Source organism: Alosa pseudoharengus, unplaced genomic scaffold (genome assembly GCF_046254945.1).
Source record: "Alosa pseudoharengus isolate Yale_2024_CS ecotype anadromous, Long Island Sound unplaced genomic scaffold, YU_APseudo_1.1 YU_APseudo_1.1_scf_12, whole genome shotgun sequence".
In the NCBI taxonomy this organism is placed as follows: domain Eukaryota; kingdom Metazoa; phylum Chordata; class Actinopteri; order Clupeiformes; family Clupeidae; genus Alosa; species Alosa pseudoharengus.
In genome coordinates, this window is record NW_027468587.1 from 24,992,926 (window position 1) to 25,016,783 (window position 23,858).

The 23,858-nt window shown below is 43.7% G+C and overlaps 1 protein-coding gene across 1 annotated transcript; it reads left to right on the plus strand.

Annotated features, from left to right (window-relative positions):
• Positions 1-3,873: 3,873 nt before the first annotated feature.
• On the plus strand, positions 3,874-19,508 carry sim1a (SIM bHLH transcription factor 1a). Its single transcript, XM_076279487.1, has 12 exons — positions 3,874-4,048; positions 8,898-8,980; positions 9,752-9,841; positions 10,004-10,112; positions 10,201-10,286; positions 10,685-10,884; positions 11,646-11,752; positions 12,130-12,277; positions 17,223-17,388; positions 18,064-18,487; positions 18,703-19,126; positions 19,232-19,508. Exons 1-12 carry the CDS (start codon positions 3,874-3,876, stop codon positions 19,506-19,508), a joined length of 2,289 nt encoding a protein of 762 aa, XP_076135602.1.
• Positions 19,509-23,858: the final 4,350 nt, after the last annotated feature.

A 23,858-nucleotide genomic window follows, 5' to 3' on the forward strand; every position in this document is an offset into this window, starting at 1 on the left:
CTCTTTTGAAGTCGGTCTGTTGTGCTGTGTTAGGCCAAGCCTAACTAGATGCTTTACCCAAGCACAGAGCGGACAATGTCGAATCATTGCTATTTTTATTAGCTGCCACCATGTTTTACACAATACATCAACATTACAAGCGGGCTCATAGGCTACTTTTAATTCGCATTTTTATCCCACTCACAGATGACACTGAGGTAAATGATTGATTTCGCATAATAGCCTACTCTCGTAGCCTTCTCGGGAAACTTGACAACAGAAATAATCTACAATGTGTGTACAAATAGGCCTATATATTTTATTTCAAATTCATTCATCTGGCATCTTCAAATCGACTGTCTTGTTGCCTTATGTTTTTTGCAACCAACGCAAAATTGCAGTGTTTCGGTGTTGATGTATTTAGACAACTCGTTTGTAAATAATAATAATAAGTCGCTGTGATTTTAAATAAACTAAATGAGTGGTCTGTAAAATTGGAGACTGTGTGGTTTAGACGGCTCCCGAGGGTGTGAATGACCTACGGTAATAGTATAGTCCATATCACTTCAAACCTGAAATCATTTGACTTAATGGCGGAGAATATTTACCGGTCATGTTCCCAGTGCTGTCAAGGACGACCTGCTATATGTGAGGTGGCATACAAGACTCTTCCGCGCTCACCGACCATCTAGCAAATACGATCCGGGTCGACCCAACCACGTGTTCCAGAGATTTACATCAAGCTAGAGGGCATATGGCTATGTTGGGTGGGGTGGATGTCCAACATCTTACCTCTCTCGTCCTACTGCTTTCCCGGCTATATCGGCATGCGCATTTGTTGGCCCGCTGCAGTATTGTCTTGGAACAACAGTGTGACAACCACTTTGGTGTAAATATATTTTATCCTGAAAAGGGTCGTTTTTTCAAGGAAATCGTAAGATTACTTTTTCAAGATTAAGGGCAATGGAAAATGTGGCGCGTATCGCCTTGTCCTGTGGGTGCCTACCTTTCCTGCGTCTTAATTGGATGGCTGAAATGCACAAAAATTGCTCTCACAAAACACATCGCACTACATCGTTATTAAAATAACACTGTCTCATCGTGACATTAGTGTGGCATTTAGTGTTATGTCGTTTTAGCCACGCACTGCATGTCCGAATCGAAAATAACAATATGTGGGTTGTTGAATGATGTGGAATATCTTAGACAAATCCATATTAAATGTTTGAAACAGTTTTTGTTATTATTGCATGCGCACAACATTCTACATGTTGGCGTAATTTGCAAAATGAAAGCAAAGAATTTTCCTCCATTAAAGGCAATTAAAATGACTGCGGTGATGACTGGCCTAGTATAGGCCTAGTTAATTGCGTCTTTATTCGATCAAGACAAAGGGGGATTTTGTGATGGTGGGATTTTAGTTCTGTTTCAAAGAATCCATATTTTGTGGTATTTTCAATTGTGATCTTTTCCACCAACGCCGTTTAATTAGCAGCAAATTCGGGGTTTAGGAAAAGGTTAAACCAGCGTCAACCATTTCGTGCGCGCTGAACGTACTGTCTGATTTTCTCCCGCGCGCTCGCTGCAGGTGATTTCCCATTAAAGGGGCATCCGTGTCTAAAGCGTCAGGGAGACAAACTCAGTCGACGGTGTGGAGCAAGAGGGGGAGGGGAAAAGGGAAAAATGACAATTTATTCACGTAATCAATATGCGTATGTTGTACTCACCGGCAGCCTGTGGCCGTACAGCATTGGGCAGAATGCATAGAGCCCCACACAGTATAGCCTACTGGCTTTCCCTCTGGTGGTGCGCGTCAAATCCCCAATGTTTTGCACGTTTGTTCTTGCTGCAGTAATGTCTGGTATGGGGTGATTTTAAAGCGAATGCTTCTGTTTTCAGTAGATTCTCCTCCATTTAAAAAAAAAATAATTTTCATTGTGAAACCACATTATAGATTGTCCTTCTCGCAGACGCAAACAGGGGAGATGCAGTATATCCTCCAACATCCTAGCCTTGCCTACTTCTTTTCTGCCCTCTGGCTCAAAGGCCTATCTATTTTTGAACCTTGTAACTACTATATGTTGGTTACTAACAATTGGTAGATTTAACCAGTGAATTTATTTAAATAGGCCTGCAATTAACACTATGTAGATGCAGACCCTCTGGTCTATTCTCGATCTGCACTAGTCTATAGCTTATTTAAATAAATGTCAATTTCGATCCCAATACTATTTTGCAGACCGAAAACATGCTATAATATAACAGAGCAAAAATACTGAAAATACTGTTTAGTTACAAATTCAACCATTTATTTTTACAAAAGCTATTTCGGTGCGTTTAATCGCTTTTATTACCGAGTCACACATTCACAACCATAGGTTTTGGTATTCTTAAGATGTCTACATTGCGTTTCAATTCCATGAAAAGGCTTGTGTGTTTTGTTCATTACCATAAAGTGTTCGATTATTTCCTTAACACCATACATTTTAAGAGGGAAACGTGCGCATTTGTCCTAATGTCCTCCAAATAATAAAGCGCAAGACATTAGGTCTATACCACCTGGAAGGATTACTTCGAATTTAAATGGCTCTGCTTTTACAAAGAAATGTGACGAATTAATGGAGTTTTGACGAAAGAATGGCAGAACCCTGCTTTTCGTACATATGGGTAGGTATGTGTTTAACAGTCTACCCTCAAATCTATGTTCGTGTGAAACGTCAAAAGGTGTGAATATAATTTGTTCTGTGTGAGAGGTCAGAGGGTAGCATTTCTAACAAATCCCGGTTTCACTTCAAGCACCAATACGTTTATATTAAGAATGCCCAATAGGGAAATTGACTTTAGCGCTGTCGGCCCAATAAGAGGCAGGGTGATTGGGAGACGAACAGGGGGTGGGGTGATCTCGGGTTGAAGCAGAGACTACGGGAACGAGAGTTTGGAGTAGTGGATGTGAAGAAAGTATCTCAGACACACTTGCATCTCCTTAAGCAAAACCAGTGGAAGTTATATAATCAGCTGTAGGCTATGTCAACTTACTGAGGAATATATACGCTATCCTGAGTGGACTGCAAAATATATACTGCACAACACTGCATGGATCTGGATATTATTAGTCTGGGCGCATAGCCGTGAAAGCAATGGAAGTTTATGCCAGAAATTGGAGGTGAGGTGCGAGATAAACGTGTGTTTTGTCATGTTTAAACGCATGCTTTGTGTCTTAGTGCCGTCAATGTCCTACTGTTAAATTCCGGATCGATCACATGTTTACGCTTCTGTTAACCACTGTCGCGACAACGCTGATAATATTGTGTCTGTGTCAACAAAGTTCTCACGAGTTGGTGTGTAAAGCTGTTACTTTTCCAGGTTTTACGTTCACATTGCATTGTTCGTTATCTTCGTTATTACCCTCGGATAATTCACTGTATGTGTTGCATTTGTTTCTCTAAAGGGACCTGTTATGGACAGGGACAATGTGAAGCACTCCCCCGCCATACAACACCAAGAAACGCTGGGCCCGGGCGGATGTATCGCCAAGTAAATCTGGATTTACACGTCTAGTCTCGCTCAGTTTAAGGATATGAAGTTCGCTGGCGCCGTGCAGTGTCACTGAAGAATCGGCGGGCTGGTTTAGTGGTGTTGCGCTTGGCTTGCCCAACACTCTTGCGGTCTGAACTCAACTGGGAGCGGGGAGTGTTGCAGGTGAATGTCCTAGGCTACATGCATTCTTCAAGGGGAGCCTCCTGCGCCTTACTTACAAATCCTCCCAATGTGTCTAACATGAGCTAAAAGCTTACACCAGCCTTTCAATAGACGTTTTTTCTTCTTTGGAGGCGAGAAGACATCTTGCAAATCAGGAGAAAGTGTGTCTCTTGGTGAAATATAGAGACCTAAACAATGAAAGAAAAATCCAAGAATGCCGCCCGGACGCGACGGGAAAAGGAAAATAGTGAATTCTATGAGCTGGCTAAACTGTTGCCATTGCCTTCTGCTATCACGTCTCAGCTCGATAAAGCTTCCATCATACGACTCACAACAAGCTACTTGAAAATGAGAATTGTTTTCCCAGAAGGTATGTATGAAGACATTGCACTATAATATTACTACCAAAAAATATTAAAATATTATAGACCAAATAATTATTGTGCTGACAGCAATTTTCTGTTTGTTGGGAGGCCTAGAATTAAAATGAATCAAAATGGATATTTCAGAATGCACTAGCAACAACAATCAACAGACTAGTATCAAATTAAATAGCTCTATTATTAATATAAATAATGCAGTGTTACAATAACTTATAACATTACCTATAATAATTATGGCCATAATCAAATTAAAACTAACAATTAAAATTGCTATTTAAATAATAGGTATGATTATTGTTGTTCTTATTGTTTTAACATTATAGACTAACTTTGACTTAGCCAGGTATTTATATATATAGGCTTATTATTTTATTTATAAAGGCCTACATTATATCTGTTTTTCTGTGCAGTCTATAGTTTCACTGCCCTTATCCCAGACTAATAAGACAAATATTGTAATAATTCCATCAATGATAACTTTGAGTAGGCTAATATTGTACATTTGTACATGTACATTTATTTCTTGCATGTACAGATCTGTAAAATGATAAGCGTTAAGTGATCATGTAGGATATTAGGCCTAACTTCCACACAGAGAAATATTTGGATATTTGTTAACGCATTGTATCAGATATCGATAATTTGATGGTTGCCTAATAATATCTTATTTTTTCTTCACATTATATAGATTAAATATTGTAGGGATATGGTTGACTATTATGTGCTTTCATGCATTGGATATGTGGCCCAAAGTGGTCGCATGCGCCAACACGTGTGTATTTATATATGTATATACATGTAGTCCCTTTCAGAGTCAGGCGACCGTGGTGCTCCTGTAAGACGATTAGCCATCATTTACCACCTTCTCCCTCGGTCTCAACGGGCTCCTTTTCTGCGTGACTGCAGCCGAGCCTCGCCAATTAGCACTGCCCGCGTGGCCCGCCGTCTGATCTCACCGAACATATGGAGGTTCTTGTTTGACTGAAGCATCTTGATAGAACCACAACTGATTTTTTTCTTCCTCGTCCTATTAAAAGCAAAGCACTTAAGATGGGCCGAACAAAGAAAACAGACAGAAAGGGACGGGGATTGGAACCCATGAATGGAGAGAAAGGGGGCAAAGAAAGCATGCGGGGTGAAACCAATCCGCTGGATACCCCTCTAGTCGCGCGATTCATCGTGATTGACAGGTAGCCTGCTATCGTTTCGATTTGTGCTCTGTCCAGTAAAGTCCCAAACGGTGTTAATATGCGAGCTGAAAAGATACCAGGGAAGTTACATTTTTACAACAACAAAAAAACCGAAACGTTTCAAGGCTGAGTTGGCAATTAGGCTGTTAGTTTGGTAAACTGTGATTTAAAGTATTGTGGTTATGGGATTGTTTTTACATTCCACTGTGCATTTTACCACTATTTAACGTCGCAACTTGAAACCATGGCATATCGTATCAACCCATGCAGTAACAAACTGACTGAAAGAAAATTAGGAAATGTTTTTTAGCAGTCCACCTATTAAACATCATTATTCTGTCTCTGCAAGTCTGGCGGTGTTTTTAATTGTTTTAGCTCATGTAGGCTGTATGTTTGTTTGCTATTAAGGAACCTCTTCATATTTTTCAGGCACCATCTGTTGCCTTCCAGCAGCGTTCTATACCCATTCGCACACTCTCATCATGAGAAAACACTTTCAGTTGTAGCCTAACCTATGTGAGATGTGGTTCTAGCGCATTTTCAATGCGGTGTCCTTCCTTTCGTTTGGACGGTGTAGAACAACTCACAAGGAACGAGTGTTGATCGCATGCACATAGTTCTAGGTTGGTATCATAGTTTCAGAAGAAGTGTACTTGCAAGTAGCCTACCAAAAAGGCTGCGTAGTGTACTATTGCCATAACATAGTACATGTGTACATTCGAGAATCAGTGAAAGTTAAATGAACAGAAGTGTTTTGGTATTGAGCGAGTCTCTCTCTCTCTCTCTCTCTCTCTCTCTCTCTCTCTCTCTCTCTCTCTCTCTCTCTCTCTCTCTCTCTGTGTGTGTGTGTGTGTGTCACTCTGCTGCAGTGTACACAGAGCAGGCCTGGGAGTGTTATGGTAGCAGCCTCCGCGTAACAGCTCTGTTGACTGTCCAGATGACATCGTTTTGTGGTGCGAGCCTTCGGGCTCTCCGCGTTAGTTGTAGTTGTCCTTCTTCTGCACGCTTTTGCCCTCTTCACATACTGATCTAACTCCAGTTGTGTACGTAAAAATGACCAATACGGGTCTTTGCGTAGGCTAATGCAGGTGATTGTTGATCGTGGCAGCATTTCTGTGTCATAGCAGAGAGGATACGTTAGCGCTGGCGAACAGCAGTCAGCTATATTTACAATTATGTATTGGGGGCTACTATAAAAGAGGCGGCCAATAGGCCCCAAACACTGTGTTGGTAAAACTTCTGTAATGTTAGCCATTCCTCCGTGCTGTGGAATTTCACTTTTGTGATCACAATTTTGGAATGAACAGAGTATATTTTAGTGCCCTTCAAGTTAACCCTCTTGTTCAGCCAACGATTAAAAATGTGCCTGGTTAGGAATTAAACCACACTTTAAAAAGCTGCAAAATAAATTATGTCACATCTATAGTAATCATCCAATTAAACCCAGCAATCAAAGGTGCCCTTTTAGGACTCTTTGAATGGGAGAGGATGGCACATGCATATGTTTACCACCGCCGCACATGACGATATCATACAGGGAATTGTAAGGACAAATATTTCGCGCGTAAGCAGCATCTGGTAAAATAAAACGATGAATAATTGAAGGTGCAATCTCTCACGGGTGGAGACCTGGAGGCGGTTCGGGTGAGTGTCTCTGTATTGTGATGTGGGGACTATCAGTGGAGTATTTTACGAGCTACAGCATAGCGAACCATGTGCTTTCCTCGTTAAATCATCCCTACTGCATGAAGAGCTGTCTGCACAAAGGGACGAGGGCTAAATCGAGCGTCTATCCTCATTGCGCATCTGAAGACCATGAGCGACCGGGCCTAGTGCGAGGAGAATGTACTGGGTAATTGACAGTAAAAGTTTATTTGAAAAATCATAGAAGGTGAGGATGTTTTACGGCCAGGTTTATTGGAGACATCCTTTGTGGACATTCACCTCTGTCCCGTTAACCTTAGCCTAAAGTTTAAGTCTACTTACATTTCCGACCACCGAAAGAATGTGAAGAGGCGAAGAGGAAGACTTTGTGGTGTTCTTCTAACCCTGGTTTCCCTGGTACATTTAGACAACAGAACATGGTTCAGAATCTGTACATGTTATTAAAATATATCCATAATGGCAAGTCCTTATAGAGATCACCAGTGTCAATGGAAATTGAGTGCTGGTGTATAACCAATGAGAAACACATGCAGGCTACATACCATAACAGGTTCTATACTCAGCCACATGAACCTTTCGTTTTTCTTTTCTTTTATATATTTTTATTTTTTTAATAAATTAATGAATATAAAAATTAAACGAAACAAAGACGGAATGTACATCTTTCTTTACATTGAAGTGTACAGTTGCGTGAGTGTGACTGTAATTAAAGCTATTTCCACACTTTTTTGTAGAGTTGGAACGCCTCCAAAAGGATTTATGCCATTTTCTTTCCTGTGTAAGCAATTGAAAGTATTTTAGCTGGAGTGACTCCTTTGTCCCTAGAAGCAACCTCTTATTGTCTGAAAGGCACTTTGCGAATGAGACCTACGCATGCTTTAGCAGGCTCGAGGAGCTTTGCATTGAGAAATTGTAAAGCGCTCTCTTGCACAAACTCATTTTGTGATCGGAGCGTACTGAATTCGGGTCGCATTATTCCTCTGCGGTAGGTCAAGTGCAAAAACCTGGCGCTCAAGTCAAGCTCCCACACCGCTTAGAAAACGGAACACACGTCCCTGTCCGACCTGCTCTACCTACATCTCGACTAGTAATTAGCCAGTGAGCCAGTACAGCAAGAGGGCCAAATCAGCGTATTTTCGTGCTACCTAACGCATCCCAGGCACAGTCTTTTTTGTTTTCACTAGACGTCAAAAACTCATGGACGTTTGGCCTGCAGTATTGCACCCACGTCTATACATTTATAAATACAGAGTTATAAATATATTTGATTTGTTGCATTAGTTTAGAAATTCACTGAATTGTAAGAAACTGTCACCGTCTGCCTCTGTCACTCATTTTTGTCGAGTGCCTTTTCTGTCATTGGAGGAGCTAAAAAAATCGAAAGATGGCTCATACCCCACTGTTTTCTCTCAGATGCAGTTGTGCATGTGTTGGGGAGAAACAATGGGCACGCATGGTATTTGAGTTGTGGTTAAGGAGTAATTTCATTGTTTCTGTTGTGTAAACGTGAAGTGCATATTTGGTTAATATTAAAATGGGAATCGGGGGCTTTGCTGTGATCTTTGCTCGCTGCGTGTTTGTTTTCGAACGATTTGCATTTCAATTGGGATTGCGCAGGGGCTTACTGGGGACAGCAACTCCTGTTTGCCGTATCGAGTTTTGTTGGTTCCTTCGGGTGGGCTATATGCACAGGCGATTTACATTTCTCCAATCGTGTTTACAGTCAATTTAGTGTGAAAATATTTTTCCTGCTCTAAGAAAACGTGTGTCCAATGAATCAATATTCACCACAAGCTGCATAATAACAACATATGGATAATGACAATAGATGACCAATAATAATAATAATCATAATAATAATAATAATATAGTTGAACACGAGAAGACCTAATGTTTTTCATTATTTTAAGATTTCTGTAGCGACAGCTTTGAAGGCTGTTGAAATAGGCTATAGAAATAAAATGATGTATGTCTCCCACAGGCCTTGGGGAATCATGGGGTCATGTCAGCCGTGCCAGTTCTTTGGATAATGTTGGACGAGAACTGGGATCGCATCTACTTCAGGTAGTGCTATTGCCGTTTTAAAACATATTTTTAGACTCGGTGATGAATAATTTATGCGATTTATGTGTGTAGCCTGTGTGCGTGTGTGTGCGCGCGCACGCACGTCTATGTGTGTGTATAGCTTATGTAGGCTATGAAAAGATATGGGTGTCATCACGTTGAAAAGCATAATTATATGGGTTTATTATTGTTATAGACAGTCTATAGTGAATGAATAGGATATAAGATACTTTCCCTTATGCAACCATCGCAAATGGCTACAACCTTGTTTAATGTTTTGTTGGTTTGATAATAATTAACAGAATTGTTTGACAGTAATTTCGATGTTTTTTTTTTTTTTTTTTTATTGCGATTCTGTTTGCTAACTCAGTAGAATTATTTTATGGACTTTCCCCAGTTTTCAGTGACACAGTTTAATCTTAGTCTGTGTGCTGATAGTTCATCAGAAACATATGATATCTGAATGTAGGCCTATGCGTTCAATATTTTATTTAATATTTTCATATTATACTTACATTATTATATATAGACAAGAATTTGCATTTCTAAGAAGCTAAAGATTGGATTGTGTAGGGCCGTTTGAAATGTAATTAATCTTGTGGCCAAATGCAAACGTTTATGAAATGTGGCTGTTTTACCTTGGACATGTTGGAATTAGACTGTACACCTATGAACACTTCAGATTATTTTCGAAATGAACGCAGAGTAGACTATAATCTCCACAGATGTTAATTTCGTATCCCTGTAACCTGTCGTCTCTTTTTGCCCCAGACGCTGGATGGGTTCATTTTTGTGGTGGCCCCTGACGGGAAAATTATGTACATTTCCGAGACCGCATCGGTCCATCTCGGCCTGTCACAGGTAAAGTGTGCTGTCTCTGCGATGCTGTGATTTTACTTTATATAGGCCTATAGGGCCGTATATAAAGTAGCCTTTGCCATTATTGTCTCAAGTCTCTAGGCATCTGTAGGCTAGTCCACTGTTGGTGTCCATGGCGGGGATGACAAATATTCATTTTAACAGGTAGAGCTGACGGGTAATAGCATTTACGAATATATACACCCCGCGGACCATGACGAAATGACCGCGGTGCTGACGGCCCACCAGCCGTACCATTCGCACTTTGTTCAAGGTAGGACCCGGAATGTGTAACGTTGTTGTTTAATGGGGGGCTAAATGTCACATTTGTTTATTATTGTATCTCTTTCTTTTTGTCTTAGAATACGAGATCGAACGTTCTTTTTTTCTGAGAATGAAGTGCGTCCTGGCTAAGCGAAATGCTGGCTTGACCTGCGGCGGGTACAAGGTATTTTTTTTTAATCATGTTTTCAGTAGATGCATTCAGCCAGGGATATCTGGTCATTTGGGACAGCAAGAAAACAGCATTTAATTTCTGCCCTGAAAAGTGTGGTCTGGTGTAAATCGATGTTGTTGCTTTGCCGTGGAAGCATATTTAGACTGTAAGCTATTTTATATCACTGCTTTGAAACTGTTGTTTATTAATTTTCCTCAGCTAGGCTACGCTTAAATAGTGGCTATATATAGACCTACATGTTTTACAAATGTCTAAAATAGCCTTAATTAAGTTAACTATTATAATACTAGGCTATTTCCTATGTTCTTCGTGTGTGTGCGTGTGCGTGCGTGTGTGTGCGTACCATGTGTAGGGCCTATGTATGTTTTATCCATTCCCTCTCCCCGCAGGTGATCCACTGTAGCGGCTACCTGAAGATCAGACAGTATAGCTTAGACATGTCTCCGTTTGACGGCTGCTACCAAAACGTGGGGCTGGTGGCGGTCGGCCACTCTCTCCCGCCCAGCGCCGTCACTGAGATCAAACTCCATAGCAACATGTTCATGTTCAGGGCCAGCCTTGACATGAAGCTCATCTTCCTGGACTCTAGGTAAAAAAGCTACATTTAGCTTACATTCGTTTTATCCAGAGCAAGTGACAATTACAGTGCAGAAATATATTATTGCATGTGAGTTACCTGCACCTGTATCGGTGTCAAATAGTCTGATCTTGGTATTGTTAGCACTCTGCTAAAAGTTGTACCAGTCGACATTGAGTTGACCATGCTGACAGACCAGAACAGAACGTAGGCTACACATTATTTAGCGTACAGTGCGCGTTCGCGTGGTGCAAAGTTGTGCGCGCAGGGACTTCACTCGGACAAATGAGCTACTAGTTGAATTTGTGAAGGGACAGGTCATCCGTTGTTATAACACCCTACGTGCTCCATGTCTTTGCTGTCCGCTGAAAGAGTGAGAGATGAAGAGATGGGGGAGAGTGAAGAATGTTTGTTTATCTTTTACATCCTAGTCTTCCTCCTTGACACAGTGTCATTAAGTGCATAGCAAATGTGTAAACCCGCGGAGACTAGGGTGTCACTGTTTAGCATCTAACATGTCAATAATTCATCAGGAGAAGAATGGGATAGACCCACAGGGCAAACTCAGCTTATTTATAAGGTTGTTATGAAAGAAAATATTTGGAATTGGAATATGCTTGACCTAGGTGTGTGTGATTCCTATGTTGCAAAATACATTTTAGACATTGTGTTTATGTAGGCCTAAATCAATATATGTTTATATGTGTACTTTTTCTCTTTTGCTATTTGTGTGTGTGTGTGTGTGTGTGTGTGTGTGTGTGTGTGTGTATTAGGGTGGCAGAGCTGACTGGCTATGAGCCTCAGGACCTCATAGAGAAGACGTTATATCACCACGTCCACGGATGTGATATCTTTCACCTTCGGTGCGCTCACCACTTATGTGAGTCAAGTATGTTTGTCCCTCTCAGTGGACATCACCTCAAATGCCTTAAGCAGAAATATCGCCCCCCAATCAAAACAATCACCCAATGATATCAGTCTTTGTCTCATTAAAGTAGGATTGTAAGCTTATACAAAAATCAGATGCCACTGAACCTCTGTGGGACGTTTTTCATAACCAAAATGAAAAGTCAAAAGAGTCTAGTTTGATTACAAAGCCTTGTGTCATGTGAAATCCTAGGTTTTCAGTGGAACATTGTGGCAATGGCACAATGGCATTGTGTCTGTCTGGCGTAATGTACTGAGTTGTCGTCCTCTGTCTCCATGTGTCTCATCTGTGTTTGGTGCTGGTTGATTGTGTCCTCGTCTGTTCTGCAGTGCTGGTGAAAGGTCAGGTGACCACCAAGTACTATCGCTTCCTGGCCAAGCAGGGCGGCTGGGTGTGGGTCCAGAGCTACGCCACCATCGTGCACAACAGCCGCTCCTCGCGTCCACATTGCATCGTCAGCGTCAACTACGTGCTTACGTAAGTACTGCTCACAACTCTTTCTCTCTCTCTCTCTCTCTCTCTCTCTCTCTCTCTCTCTCTCCGTGATTCGCTGTGCTTTTCATCCAATCAGCAGAGCCTTCACTATCTCTCAGGGCACCCTGTACTTGACCTCTGCATCAGGATAATGACAGTAACCATTGAAAGTAATTGTGGTGAATAATTACTTAATATTAATCTTAGACTGGCAGACTTCAGGAAAACTCAGGAATCAGGTTTATTCTGTTACAAGCAGAGAGGGTACAAAAAATGGTCTAAGGTCTATGTAGGCCATGGCACAGAGGCCATGGCCTCTGTTGGATCAACCTCTCTCTCTCTTCTTCAGTTCTCCATCTAGTTCTTGTTCTTCTTCTAACTAACAATGCAAGTTAGTAACTTTTATATGGGTTAAACAAAGAAAGAAGTTTGGCAGCAAAACAAGCCCACGTGGTTGGTTCTCCAGATGACATCAGACACACTTACTCACACCTACTTCACACCTACCCATTCTTACCTGATCAGCATGAGGAGAGATATCCTATACATCAGAAATATCACTTATAGAACGTTCCAAACATTCTTACAATTAAATCATTACAATCCTTGTACTGAGACTATTACAATGATACCAAACATTAATATATTTACATTTCATGCCACATGGATACATTATAGCAAGGTAACATCCTTTGTCTTGTGGATCTGATAACCCTTGGAACCAGTAAATTAGCATTTCATTGGGGGAGGGTGTCGTTGTTTAATGCCAAGAGGGGCCACATGGCTAACCAAAACTAGTCTTGAAACCCTAAAATTATTGCTATCACCATGTCCTGAATATGCTTTGGAGGTCATTCAATTGTGCTGCTTGTGTAGGTCTGGAAAGTTTGGAATTATGAAATACGTTTTTTTTGGAAAGTTGGAAAGTTTTGCTCATATTAATACATTTCATCACAAAGAAAGCTGATGAAAGATGAAAAATACAAAAGGTAAAATATCCCTAAGGAAAAAAATTCCCAAAGTACAAAAAAGTAGTGTCTTTGAAGAACAAATAATCAGTAACCATGTCTTAAACATGCCTTGTGAGTTAATGTCCATGATAAGCTTGAAATAACCATGTCATGTACACATGTAATGGGAGATGTCACTCATCATAACTCATTGTGGAAGTTACTGCAGTGTCCAATTATATTACAATGTCGTACTACAATTAGCAATAATTCTCATAATATTACAGTGCTGTAGTGACAACGTCAATGTTTTGAATTAAGCTGTTGTGGAAAGAGAGGCTTTAAGATGTGGATATGATGGTCTCTTAAGCGAATAGCCTCCCTCTCATTCCCTCGAACATGCAGCACTCTTAGCTGCGTAGTGGTGCCTCTTTATTTGCCTGTTTGATTGGTTGGATCTGATTGCCTTTCTCTTTATTCACGGTCTCCTCTCTTTCCTGGTTACTCCTCCCTTTCTCCCTTCCTCTCCCTCTCCATCTCTCCTTCTCTCCTTCTCTTTCTCTCTGTCTCTTCATCCCGTGTTCGCATGTGAACTTCCACCTCATCCTAGTCGGTGTAGAAGGGACTCTCTTCAGTGAGACTTAGCTTTAACCCGTGGTATCGTAGCATGGAGCGCGGAGTCTTTTACCTTGGTTGATGAGCTCGGTAGAGAGAGACTCCCTATTTTGAGGGGTAAGTGTGCACATCCGCCACATCTGTGTTCGGCTGGTCGCGTCTGGGCTGATTGGCTGCTCTGGGATCGCAGGCTCAGGAGGAGCTCCCTGGCGTGTTTGGCGTCTCCTCTCCAGGCAAAGATAATGAGCGCCGATGTAGAGGGCTCCGCCAAGCCACTAAATAAAGCAATTACAGAGAGGTTAATTAGAAAAATGTCAAGTATTTTGTCATGTCTCGTGGTGTGATTTGGACAGAGACACAACCAAAGACTGCTTTGTCAAGGACCTGCCTCATCACTGTCACAAAGATATCTCTTTTTTTTATATTGTTATACATTGTGATTTTGTGCAATTAATTTTTCTTATTTGCTATTTATGCTGTCTCTGGTGTGTTGATGGTAATAAGAGATCAGTACGATGGCATTTAGGATGCTTGTTTCACTCCTGGCTTTGAAGAGACCAATTTACTTAGAGGGATCTGGTTACTCTGTGGGAAACTGTAGTTGAGTTGTAGTTAAGTAGCCGTTAAGTGCACACAGAGTGTGAAACGTTTTTATCATATTAGTAAAAATAGGTTTGCAATACTCTGACACCCAAGTAGTTTCAGTAACCCCCCTACAGTGCACTTGAACTGTATGGTGCGTCGGGGCATCAGAGCGTGTGGTGCTCATCTGACCCGAGCGCGGCCTGCTCGTGTTATCTCCAGGTGCTTATTACTGCTGTGTTTGCCTGCGTCTGGGACAGGGTCACCACACGGTTACATGTGTGTTCCCTCGGTTCATGTACAGGTGAAATAATGTAATAGTGTGTGTGTGTTTGTGTGTGTGTGTGTGTGTGTAGTGTGTAGTGTGTATGTTTGTGTGTGTGTGTGTGTGTGTGTGTGTGTGTGTGTGTAATGAAAGTCACTGCTGCAAGGCAGTGTTTGTTTTGTGTCTGCTGCTACCTGGCTGAATGAGTTATATCAGGCTAGGAGTGGCCAGCATGGGAACCCAGCCTCTAATACACACACACACACACACACACACACACAGACGCACACACACAATCACACAGTAGCATGTAAACACTCTCTTTCTCCCTATAACAACACTATTAAAACATGTAATGATGTGGCATGGAATCTGTAGTGGTGCTTTAAGAGAGCAGCCTGCAGCAAAATGTGACTGCAGGCTCTGCTTAGTGTGCTAGGAGCTAGTTGAAGAGGTGTGTGTGTGTGCATGTGTGTGTGTGTTAGCTCCATTAGCATGTAGCCTGCAGCTGCAGTTACCGCAGTTAGAGATGCAAATGAATGAGGTCATAAAATCCCCCATTAAGGGCAAGAGCTCCAGCTTGTGCTCGCAAGGCAGAGAGGCCAGGATAATGACAGATGGATCATGCAGATTTACCTCTCCATTCCTTTTTCTCCCTTTTTTTTCTCTCTCTTTCTGTCTTTCTCTCCCTCTCTCTCTGTTTCTCTCATACCCACACTCCCCCTCACTTATTTTCTTTCTCTCACACATATATTCTCTCTCGCGCGCGTGCTTACACACAAACACACAGAATATTTTCTTTCCTCTCTCTTTTTTTCTCTCTCATGCATGCACACACTCCCCCTCACGTCTCATAGCCATTTAACATCTCTCTCTCTCTCTCTCTCTCTCTCTCTCTCTCTCTCTCTCTCTCTCTCTCTCTCTCTCTCTCACACACACACACACACAGTTTATCTGCTTGTCTGAAGCAAGCTGTGCCCATAAAAGCATGTGTTTATGGGGCTTTAATTAATAGGCTGTACAGATGATGAGTGTTTATTGCCTGGCAGTGTCGGAGGTAGTGAGTGTGTGTGTATGTGTGTGTGTGTGTGTGTGTGTGCGGGGGTTAAGCAACTGAGCAACTGTGTATGTTTCCACTATAATAGGGAATACACGGTTAAAATTGTGTGCCCGTGTGTGTGTATGTGTGCGTTTACATGCAAGCCATCGCCGACAGTCCTGTGGCGCCTGTTTGGAGCCTCTCTCAGAGTTAGCCTCTGGCATGACCTGTCTTTACGTCCAGCTGCAGACACAGGGCAGCTCTCTGCCCACCCAGAGTGGGGTCTGTCCCCAGGGGGGTAGAGCGTTGGGGGGAAGCAGAGGTAGGACAGGTAGCCGTGCCCGAGGTTTGACCCCCGGTTGGAGTATCTGTGTTTACTCGTCATGGTGAAAGTCAATGTGCGCCGAGCAGAGAACAGAAGTGACCGGGTCTGGCCTCCTCTTATCACTGGCCTTTTATCTGGTAGTGTGTACTGGCCCTCACAGCAGAAAGACTACTCTAGGAGTTTCTCTGTGTGTGTGTTTGTGTGTGTGAACAGGGTCAAATCACTGCTCCCCCCCCTCTCCCTCTCTCTTTCTCTCTCCCTCTCTCTCTCTCTCTCTCTCTCTCTCTCTCTCTCTCCCTCTATCTCTCTGTAGTGATTTAGATAGTGAATAGTCATGTGATTTGTGCAAATGGTCATGTGATCCATGCCCCAAGTGTCACGTGCGGACAAGATTCTGAAATCGTAAATGTGACGGCGAGTGTATTTAAAGCGAAACAACGCTTTAAAAGGAAAAGGGAATAGTGTGGATGTAGGCTAAGTGTGTGTTTAAGGAAATGTAGTGAGCCCTGCTCCAGGAGGGCCTCTCCAGGTGTCCTGTCTCTCTATCTCTCTCTCTCTCTCTCTCTCTCCATCTTTCCTGTTCTTCATTCCTTCTGTCTTTTCCATCTTTTATCTATCCAGTCGTCCATCAATCCCAAAGTGGATTCATTGTAGGAAACAAAATCCATAGAGCACTTTACCCAGAAATCAATTCCCATTTCCCAGTTATGTCTCATCTAGGATTTTTCTTGTGGGCTTGATTTAGGAGCGACACAGCTCTTAATCTCACTGTGTATTTGAGCGCTCTGCTTCGCGATCGGTGTGTGTTTGTCGAAGCCTCGTGCCAATCCTCCCGGGGAGGCAGCGCGCCTTCCCCTCATGGTGCCTCCGACACCTCGTTTTACTCCTCTCCCTCGTCCCGATGCACGCTCCCCATCTAACGAGCAACTGGGCCATAATTACCCAACAGATGTCGGAGTACATTCACTACGAGAGAGCTGAAGAGAGGGGGGAATATGGTTGGGAAAAACAACATGTATACACCAGAAGCACACTGGAGACGCACACAGATAAATGTCTATACACTTAAACTCTGTTTGCATTTGTGTGGGTTTAAGTCATGTGAGTATTTGCTCTAATCCTGCCAAGGGGGATTTTCATAGAAGTGTGTGTGTGTTTGTGTGTTTCTGCAGGGATAATGAATATAAAGGACTACAGCTGTCGTTAGACCAGGTGACGTTGGCCAAACCAGCTTTCCCCTACACCAACACCCCAAACCCAGCATCCGACAACCGCAGACCCACCAAGACGAGAGCCGCTCGCAACAAAGGCAAGACACGGCTGTCTCCGTACTCACAGGTGAGTGTGTGTGTGTGTGTGTGTGTGTGTGTGTGTGTGTGTGTGTGTGTGTGTGTGTGTGTGTGTGTGTGTGTGTGTGTGTGTGTGTGTGCATGTTGTCACAGCATACTCATCAGTAGAGAATGGTTAGACGACTGCCAACCATTCCTTTGGAAGCAGCTGGAAGTTGAAAGGCGTGAAACAAGAACAAACATGGAACCCGTTGAGGAGAGTTTTTTTTCCCCCAATTGCTGCGACTCCTACAGTGGAACCAAACGCGGAGCTGTGAAACATTTTGGAAAATGGACAAGTGTGAAACATTTGGGAAAATGGATGAGGCGTTTTATTCTGTGCGCTTTTCCAGCCATCCACAGGTGTCTCTGGGTCCATTCTGTCAGTCTTAATGATGCCATCTGCACTTCACCACTCTGCAGCTTTACTTGGCTTGGCTTATTGTATCCGAGCTTTGTTATTACCGAATGGAAAATCACGGCAACTGTATGCTTTACAACAAAAACACCTCAAACGCTAAAAAAGCATCAGACTAAACAGTGTGGTATTTCTCTGAATATTATACAGTGTACATATGGCCAATTTAGCTTGTTATGCTTCTTATGTGATGTTCATCTCTTATGTGTATGTGATTGTGTGTGTGTGTGTGTGTGTGTGTGTGTGTGTGTGTGTGTGTGTTTCCAGTACCCTGGCTTCCACACTGAGCGCTCTGAGTCTGACCAGGACAGCCCATGGGGGGGCAGCCCTCACACAGACTCAGCCTCCCCCCAGCTCCTTGAGCCGACCGAGGGACTGGACACATCCTGCGCCTACCGCCAGTTCTCCTCCGCCGCCGACGCGGCTGCCCTGCCCCGTCCACTCTGCTACGGGCTGCCCATCGCTGAGGATCACCATGCCGACGGTCACGGGCACGCTCACCTGGGCTCGTGCGAGCGGGGAGGGCGCTGCGAGGCTGGCCGTTACTTTCTGGGCACCCCAGGGCAGACGGGCAGGGAGGCGTGGTGGGGAGCGGCCAGGTCGGTGCTGCCGCTGGCCAAAGTGTCGCCGGACAACGGTGACGGCTGTGATGTCCTGATGCCCCACATCGCCTCCATACACAGCCTGCACGGTAAGGCCACCTACGCAACATACGCACAGTGCGTGTGTGTGTCTGAGTGTGCATATGTGTTTACATATATGTGGTTTAATGAACAGTTAGGTTACCCTATGTTTTTCATTGTACTGTTTCATTCTAACCACTAAGTGTGTAAGTGTGTTTGTTTTCTGTATGTGTGTTTGTGTGTGTGTGTGTATGGGTTAACTCTCTGCTCTCTGCCCATGCAGGTCGTAGTCAGTGGGAAGAGGACAGTGTGGTCAGCTCACCCGACGGTGGCTCGGCCAGCGACTCAGGCGACCGATACCGCGGCGACCACCACTTCCGCTCGAGCCCCCAGGAGCCCAGCAAGATGGAGACGCTGATCCGCGCCACGCAGCAGATGATCAAGGAGGAGGAGAGCCGGCTGCACCTACGCAAGGGGCCCGCAGTGGCCGACCCGCCCACCCTCGGCCACGCCAACGGCCTGCCCAAGTCCCACAGCACCTGCTTCGCCTCCGACCTCTCCACCCAGGGCACGCTGCACTGTCGTGGGCCCGCCGGCCATCAGCCAGCGGTCAGCCCAGCGCCCAGCCCCGTGCCCCTCTCCCGCCTGGGCAGCCCGGGCACCGAGCGGCTGACCAAGCCCAAAGACTACCTGCAGCAGCAGCATCAGCAGCAGCAGCAGCAGCAGCAGACTGACCTGTCGCCCCAGCACCACGCCGTGGCGGCACACCCTCACCACCACCACCAGCAGCACCTCCACCACCCGCACCACCCGACCTCCCAGCTGCCCTACCCGAGCTCGTGCGCCGCCTCGCCCACGCCGGCCCTGTACCCGTCGCACCCGCGGCCTGCCTACCTGGACAAGCACGCCGCATACTCGCTGACGGGCTACGCGCTCGAGCAGCTGTACGAGGCCGACGCACTCCGGGGCTACTGCGGCAGCGGAGGCGGCTCCTCGCCTTATGAGGTGGCGTCGCACCTGCGCATGCCGGGGGCCGAGCAGGCGCCTGGACACAAGGGCACGTCGGTCATCATCACTAACGGGAGCTGACGCCCTGTCTGAAGGGGAGGTGTGGCGGGGGGTCAGCCATCATGGACGAAAAACAACAGCAAGAAAAAAAAAACAAGAACTTTGAGGTTATGCCATTAAGTCTCCACAGCAGCCTGTCCAACCTGTTTGTTTGTATTTGTGGTTTTGTTTTGTTTTTCTGTTGATCTTTTTGGAAACTTCACCAAATGCATTGTGGGAAAACTCTAGCGCCCAAATATGTTAGCAACAAGCCTGTCCAGCCGTTTTCTTTTTATGTTTGTTTGTTTGTCTTTGTTTTCTTTCATTTTATGTGATGATTTGAATACATGAGATAGAATTCACTTGAAATGCACTTTTTATTGCAGTGACATGGGTATGATTTTATCTCCTGTTCTTTGTTTCTTGTATCACTACAGCACTCTCGCTCTGTGTTCAGCTCAAATGACATGGAATCATCTTTAAAGCAACACAATGTAGTTCTTTTACTTTGAAATAATGACTTCAAACTTGTTTTGATGATACGCAGACTTCTGGGCAGAATTGCATCTTCGTCGATGCACCTGGAATGCCTGGTGTTGCACTATTTAGCTTTTCATTAGTTCTCCATGCATTGGGTTCCCCCTTAGAGCTAACTGGGTCCCCAGCACATTGGATATTGGATGAGAAAGGGGAGTTCCTACATTGTCTTACTTTAAACCCAACACGTAGCTCCCCCACTGCTGGTGTGCAGAGGAATCTCAGCACATCGTGCTGTACACCACACTACCACATTAGCAACAATAGCAGCAGAAAATCCAGCACACGTCAGCCGCTTTCCAATAATATGCAATTCTTACAGTCGCATCATCCCACTGAGACAGGGCCCTGAGAGAGGCTTGGGCTGAAGGCAGGGCCTGGGGTTGAGGGGGTTGGGGCGTGGGTCAGTCATGGGTGGAACAGGAGAATGGACACTTGTTTATGATGGGAAGGATAGAGGTTTGGTTAGAGGGTGGATGAGTGGAAGAATGGGTGGGTGGATGGATGAGTGGGCAGAGGTAGCGTGCATAAATGGAGGTGTGTGCTGTTTTCTGGAATATCGAGGAAGCTCCTACTCAAGAGGAGAAGCTAGCTGACCACGATCATGTGTGTGTGCGTCCTTCCACTCTCCCCACGTAGGTTATTTATACTGATTAGGAGGATTTTCTTGTATAACTTAGTTTTTTGAAAGCAGAATTTCTTCTTTTTTCATTTTTGAATTTATTTATGATGTAAATATGAGTTAAAACATAAAAAAGGAGAAACAATTTGAAAGTTGACAAATGTATTTATTATGTGAATGATACAAATGTTTTCCTTCCGTTTTAAATATAGTTCCAATGAAAGTCTCCGTGTGTTTTTGATTGAAGCAACTATTGTAGGTAATAAACATTATGGTTTAATTTAATTAAACATTTACTTTTTTATCTATCATTGCAATAATTTATTAGCAAAACTGGTCACCCTCGTTTTCACCAGCACACAAAAAACAGGATCCACCTTATTATGCATCTGAAAAAACAGTAGCCTGGTTAAGGTTACAATTGGGAAGCCTATTTTCGTATGCCTATGATAGCCTAAGCAAAAGCCTACGGACTGGAACTGAAATAGCCTACAGCGCACAGAAAGTTGCAAAATGCACATTTTAAGTGATGCAGGTTGACTAACCTAGCTACATGTCGAAAAACAGCTTTAATGTAGCCCTAGAAATTACATTTTTAATGTATCTAAGATTTACTTTTATTTTAGAAATAACTAAAACGAAAATAAACCTATTTTGAAGAACATTTCAGAGGATTTTTTTAATGAATTATCGTCAGACTTAGTGGGTCGGAATACACAATATGGATGTAGGCTATTTGTTAAGCATTGCTATTTATTATAAAAGGGCTTGACATCAGCTATGCTAGAAGGCTATAGCTTCCAGACAGCAGAGTGGTTGCAATAAATTCACATCCGAAAGCAGCCAAACATGCCTAAGCCTAATCATCATTTTTCAAATAACCGAGTCCGCTACATGCAGGACCAATTGCAAGTCATTTTTCATTTCATTATCAGGGAATGAACTTGTATTTCGCCCAGGCGTCTGAAACTTTCTTAGATCGATTTATTTTATTCTAAAGAAAATGTTCACATCTGTCCAGATAATTCTATCAAGTGATTGGAGCAGCGCAAGTAAACAAAAAAATATCTCTATGACAACAATAAAAATAATTTAGTTGACCCGAATCATTTTTCGCAAACAGTTCTGCAACAGACAGAGCTCTTCACGTTTGCGCCCAGAGCACAGTGCCTCTCCCTGGGTTATGTCTAGCCGAGATGTCAAATAAAACTCATGATGAGAATCGATACCGCAGGAGCTGCAATTAGGCAAGGCAGCGCTCAGGATCATAGAGGTCAACAGTAGGCTACGGGAAGGCAAGCAATTGGCAATTGGTTATGGCTATCGTGAGATGTTTACAGTTTGCCACTGTTTTAGGATCCCCTGACCGACTTGCCTGCATCTAAAATGTCCATTTCATTAAGGCTATTAAATGTTTTCTAAAACGAGAGAAGGGAGCGTTCTTTCGTTTTCACCGAGTTGCTTTGGATTAAGCTTTCGCTTCAAGTTCCAAGTTTCCTGCATTGCATTAAAGAGGTAGGCCTAGGAATAACCTGTGCTGTCATGGCAGATGTGTTGCCAAGCAACTGGGAGTAACACAGACACCATTAACACAAACCCAGGAGCTGTCTGTTCTGTACGGCCAGGGAAGCTGAACACCTCTTGCGGTTTCCCCCTGTGCACTACCTCTTAAAAATGCCCCTTTCCGTCTTTTCTCTCTCTCACACACAGTGCTGCAAATATTTACTACATCACTGTCGCATGTCATTGATTTTTTAGTAAGATCTGAGCTGCTTATTTTTAGATTGCTTTAAATCGGTGTAGGTTATTGCAACTGGATTATACCTTTAAAAACAATTGCGGTCTAACTGCTTTGACTAGTTATCTTCAGTCCTTTTGTGAAGAATGCCTCTTTCCCCCTCTTGGGATCAGTCGTCCTTAGTGGTTGCTGGTTACATCAGGCATTGTCCAGCGCCTGTCCAAAGCTTAGCGTAGCGCAGCAGAACAGGGGTTCAGGACGGAAGAGATCTCTTTCAGAAAGTCTCCACTAATCCAAACAGCTGATCTCTATCCACACCTCTCAAATCCAAACAGCATCTGTCAATCTGTGGCTTTGGTGGTGTGTGTGTGTGTGTGTGTGTGTGTGTGCTTGTCTCTGTGTGTGTGTGTCTGTACTGTATGTGTTTACAGGAGGCTTGATGGATTTTCAGTCTAAAGAGAGAAAAAACACACACACAAAAAAACAATTTCATACTCATACATACTTGGGTAAATCAATTTACCACCTCCACCTTTGGGAAGAATAGTGGTGGAGGAGGAGGCCTGCAGCTAAGGGAATGACCAGCTGGTGGAAAAAGCTGCACACCTGGATGTGATCATGCACTAGGAAGAGAAACATTATTTACAACCACAGGGAAAGCAACCAAGATATGTCACTCATGTCACAATCAAAGGCTGGGTCAGAGATGAAACCGCTTGCGAGGAGGAGTCGGTCCAGGCGTTGGATCGGGCCTGGCCATCCAGCGACGGGCCTCTGGTGGGAATCAAAAACATCCTTCAAGTGTCTGGACGCTGCTCAGTACAGAGTGAAGGAGAGAATAAAACAGCAGGATGGACAAATAAGCGCTTTCATGTGCTCCTTTCCAGAAGTGTCTGAGACTGAGGAGTGAGTTATTATATATTCTTTGGCTGGGTCTTGTGCATAATAATGCCATAGTGTCTGTGTAGAATGCAACCCTGGTCTCTCCCTGTCGAAAGGGGGGAAATGGCTGTTGGACTTGTGGCTGGGCCAGCGCAGGGGGAGCTGTGTCCTTTACTGTCTGGGTGCTGCTGATATTCAACATGGTGCAGCCGCACAGTAGCCTAGGGAACACTGAGGGCATGTTTTTTGTGTGACGCATTTATGACTAAATGCGTGAATCTTGGCAGATGTCTGAAGAACAGCGGATTAAAGCTTACTTTATCTGGTTTAAAGAGTTGAGTGGCCTCTTCTGATCAGAGATTCTGTCTGAGGTTAGAGTGGATTTACCACAGAGCACAGTGGCGCCTCGGGGTGTTTGTTGTGATGTGTTGAAGGTTTGCTGTATGTGGTCATGTAACCTGCTCTCACCTTGGACAGAATGTCTGGACAGAAGAGGCCACTTTGGCCTTTGGTCAGTAACATAAAACTGACAGATAAAGTATGCTTGAACACCAAAGTATGCCGGTTTTCCATACATTGATTAAGCCTAATCCTTGACCTTCATTGAAGTTCT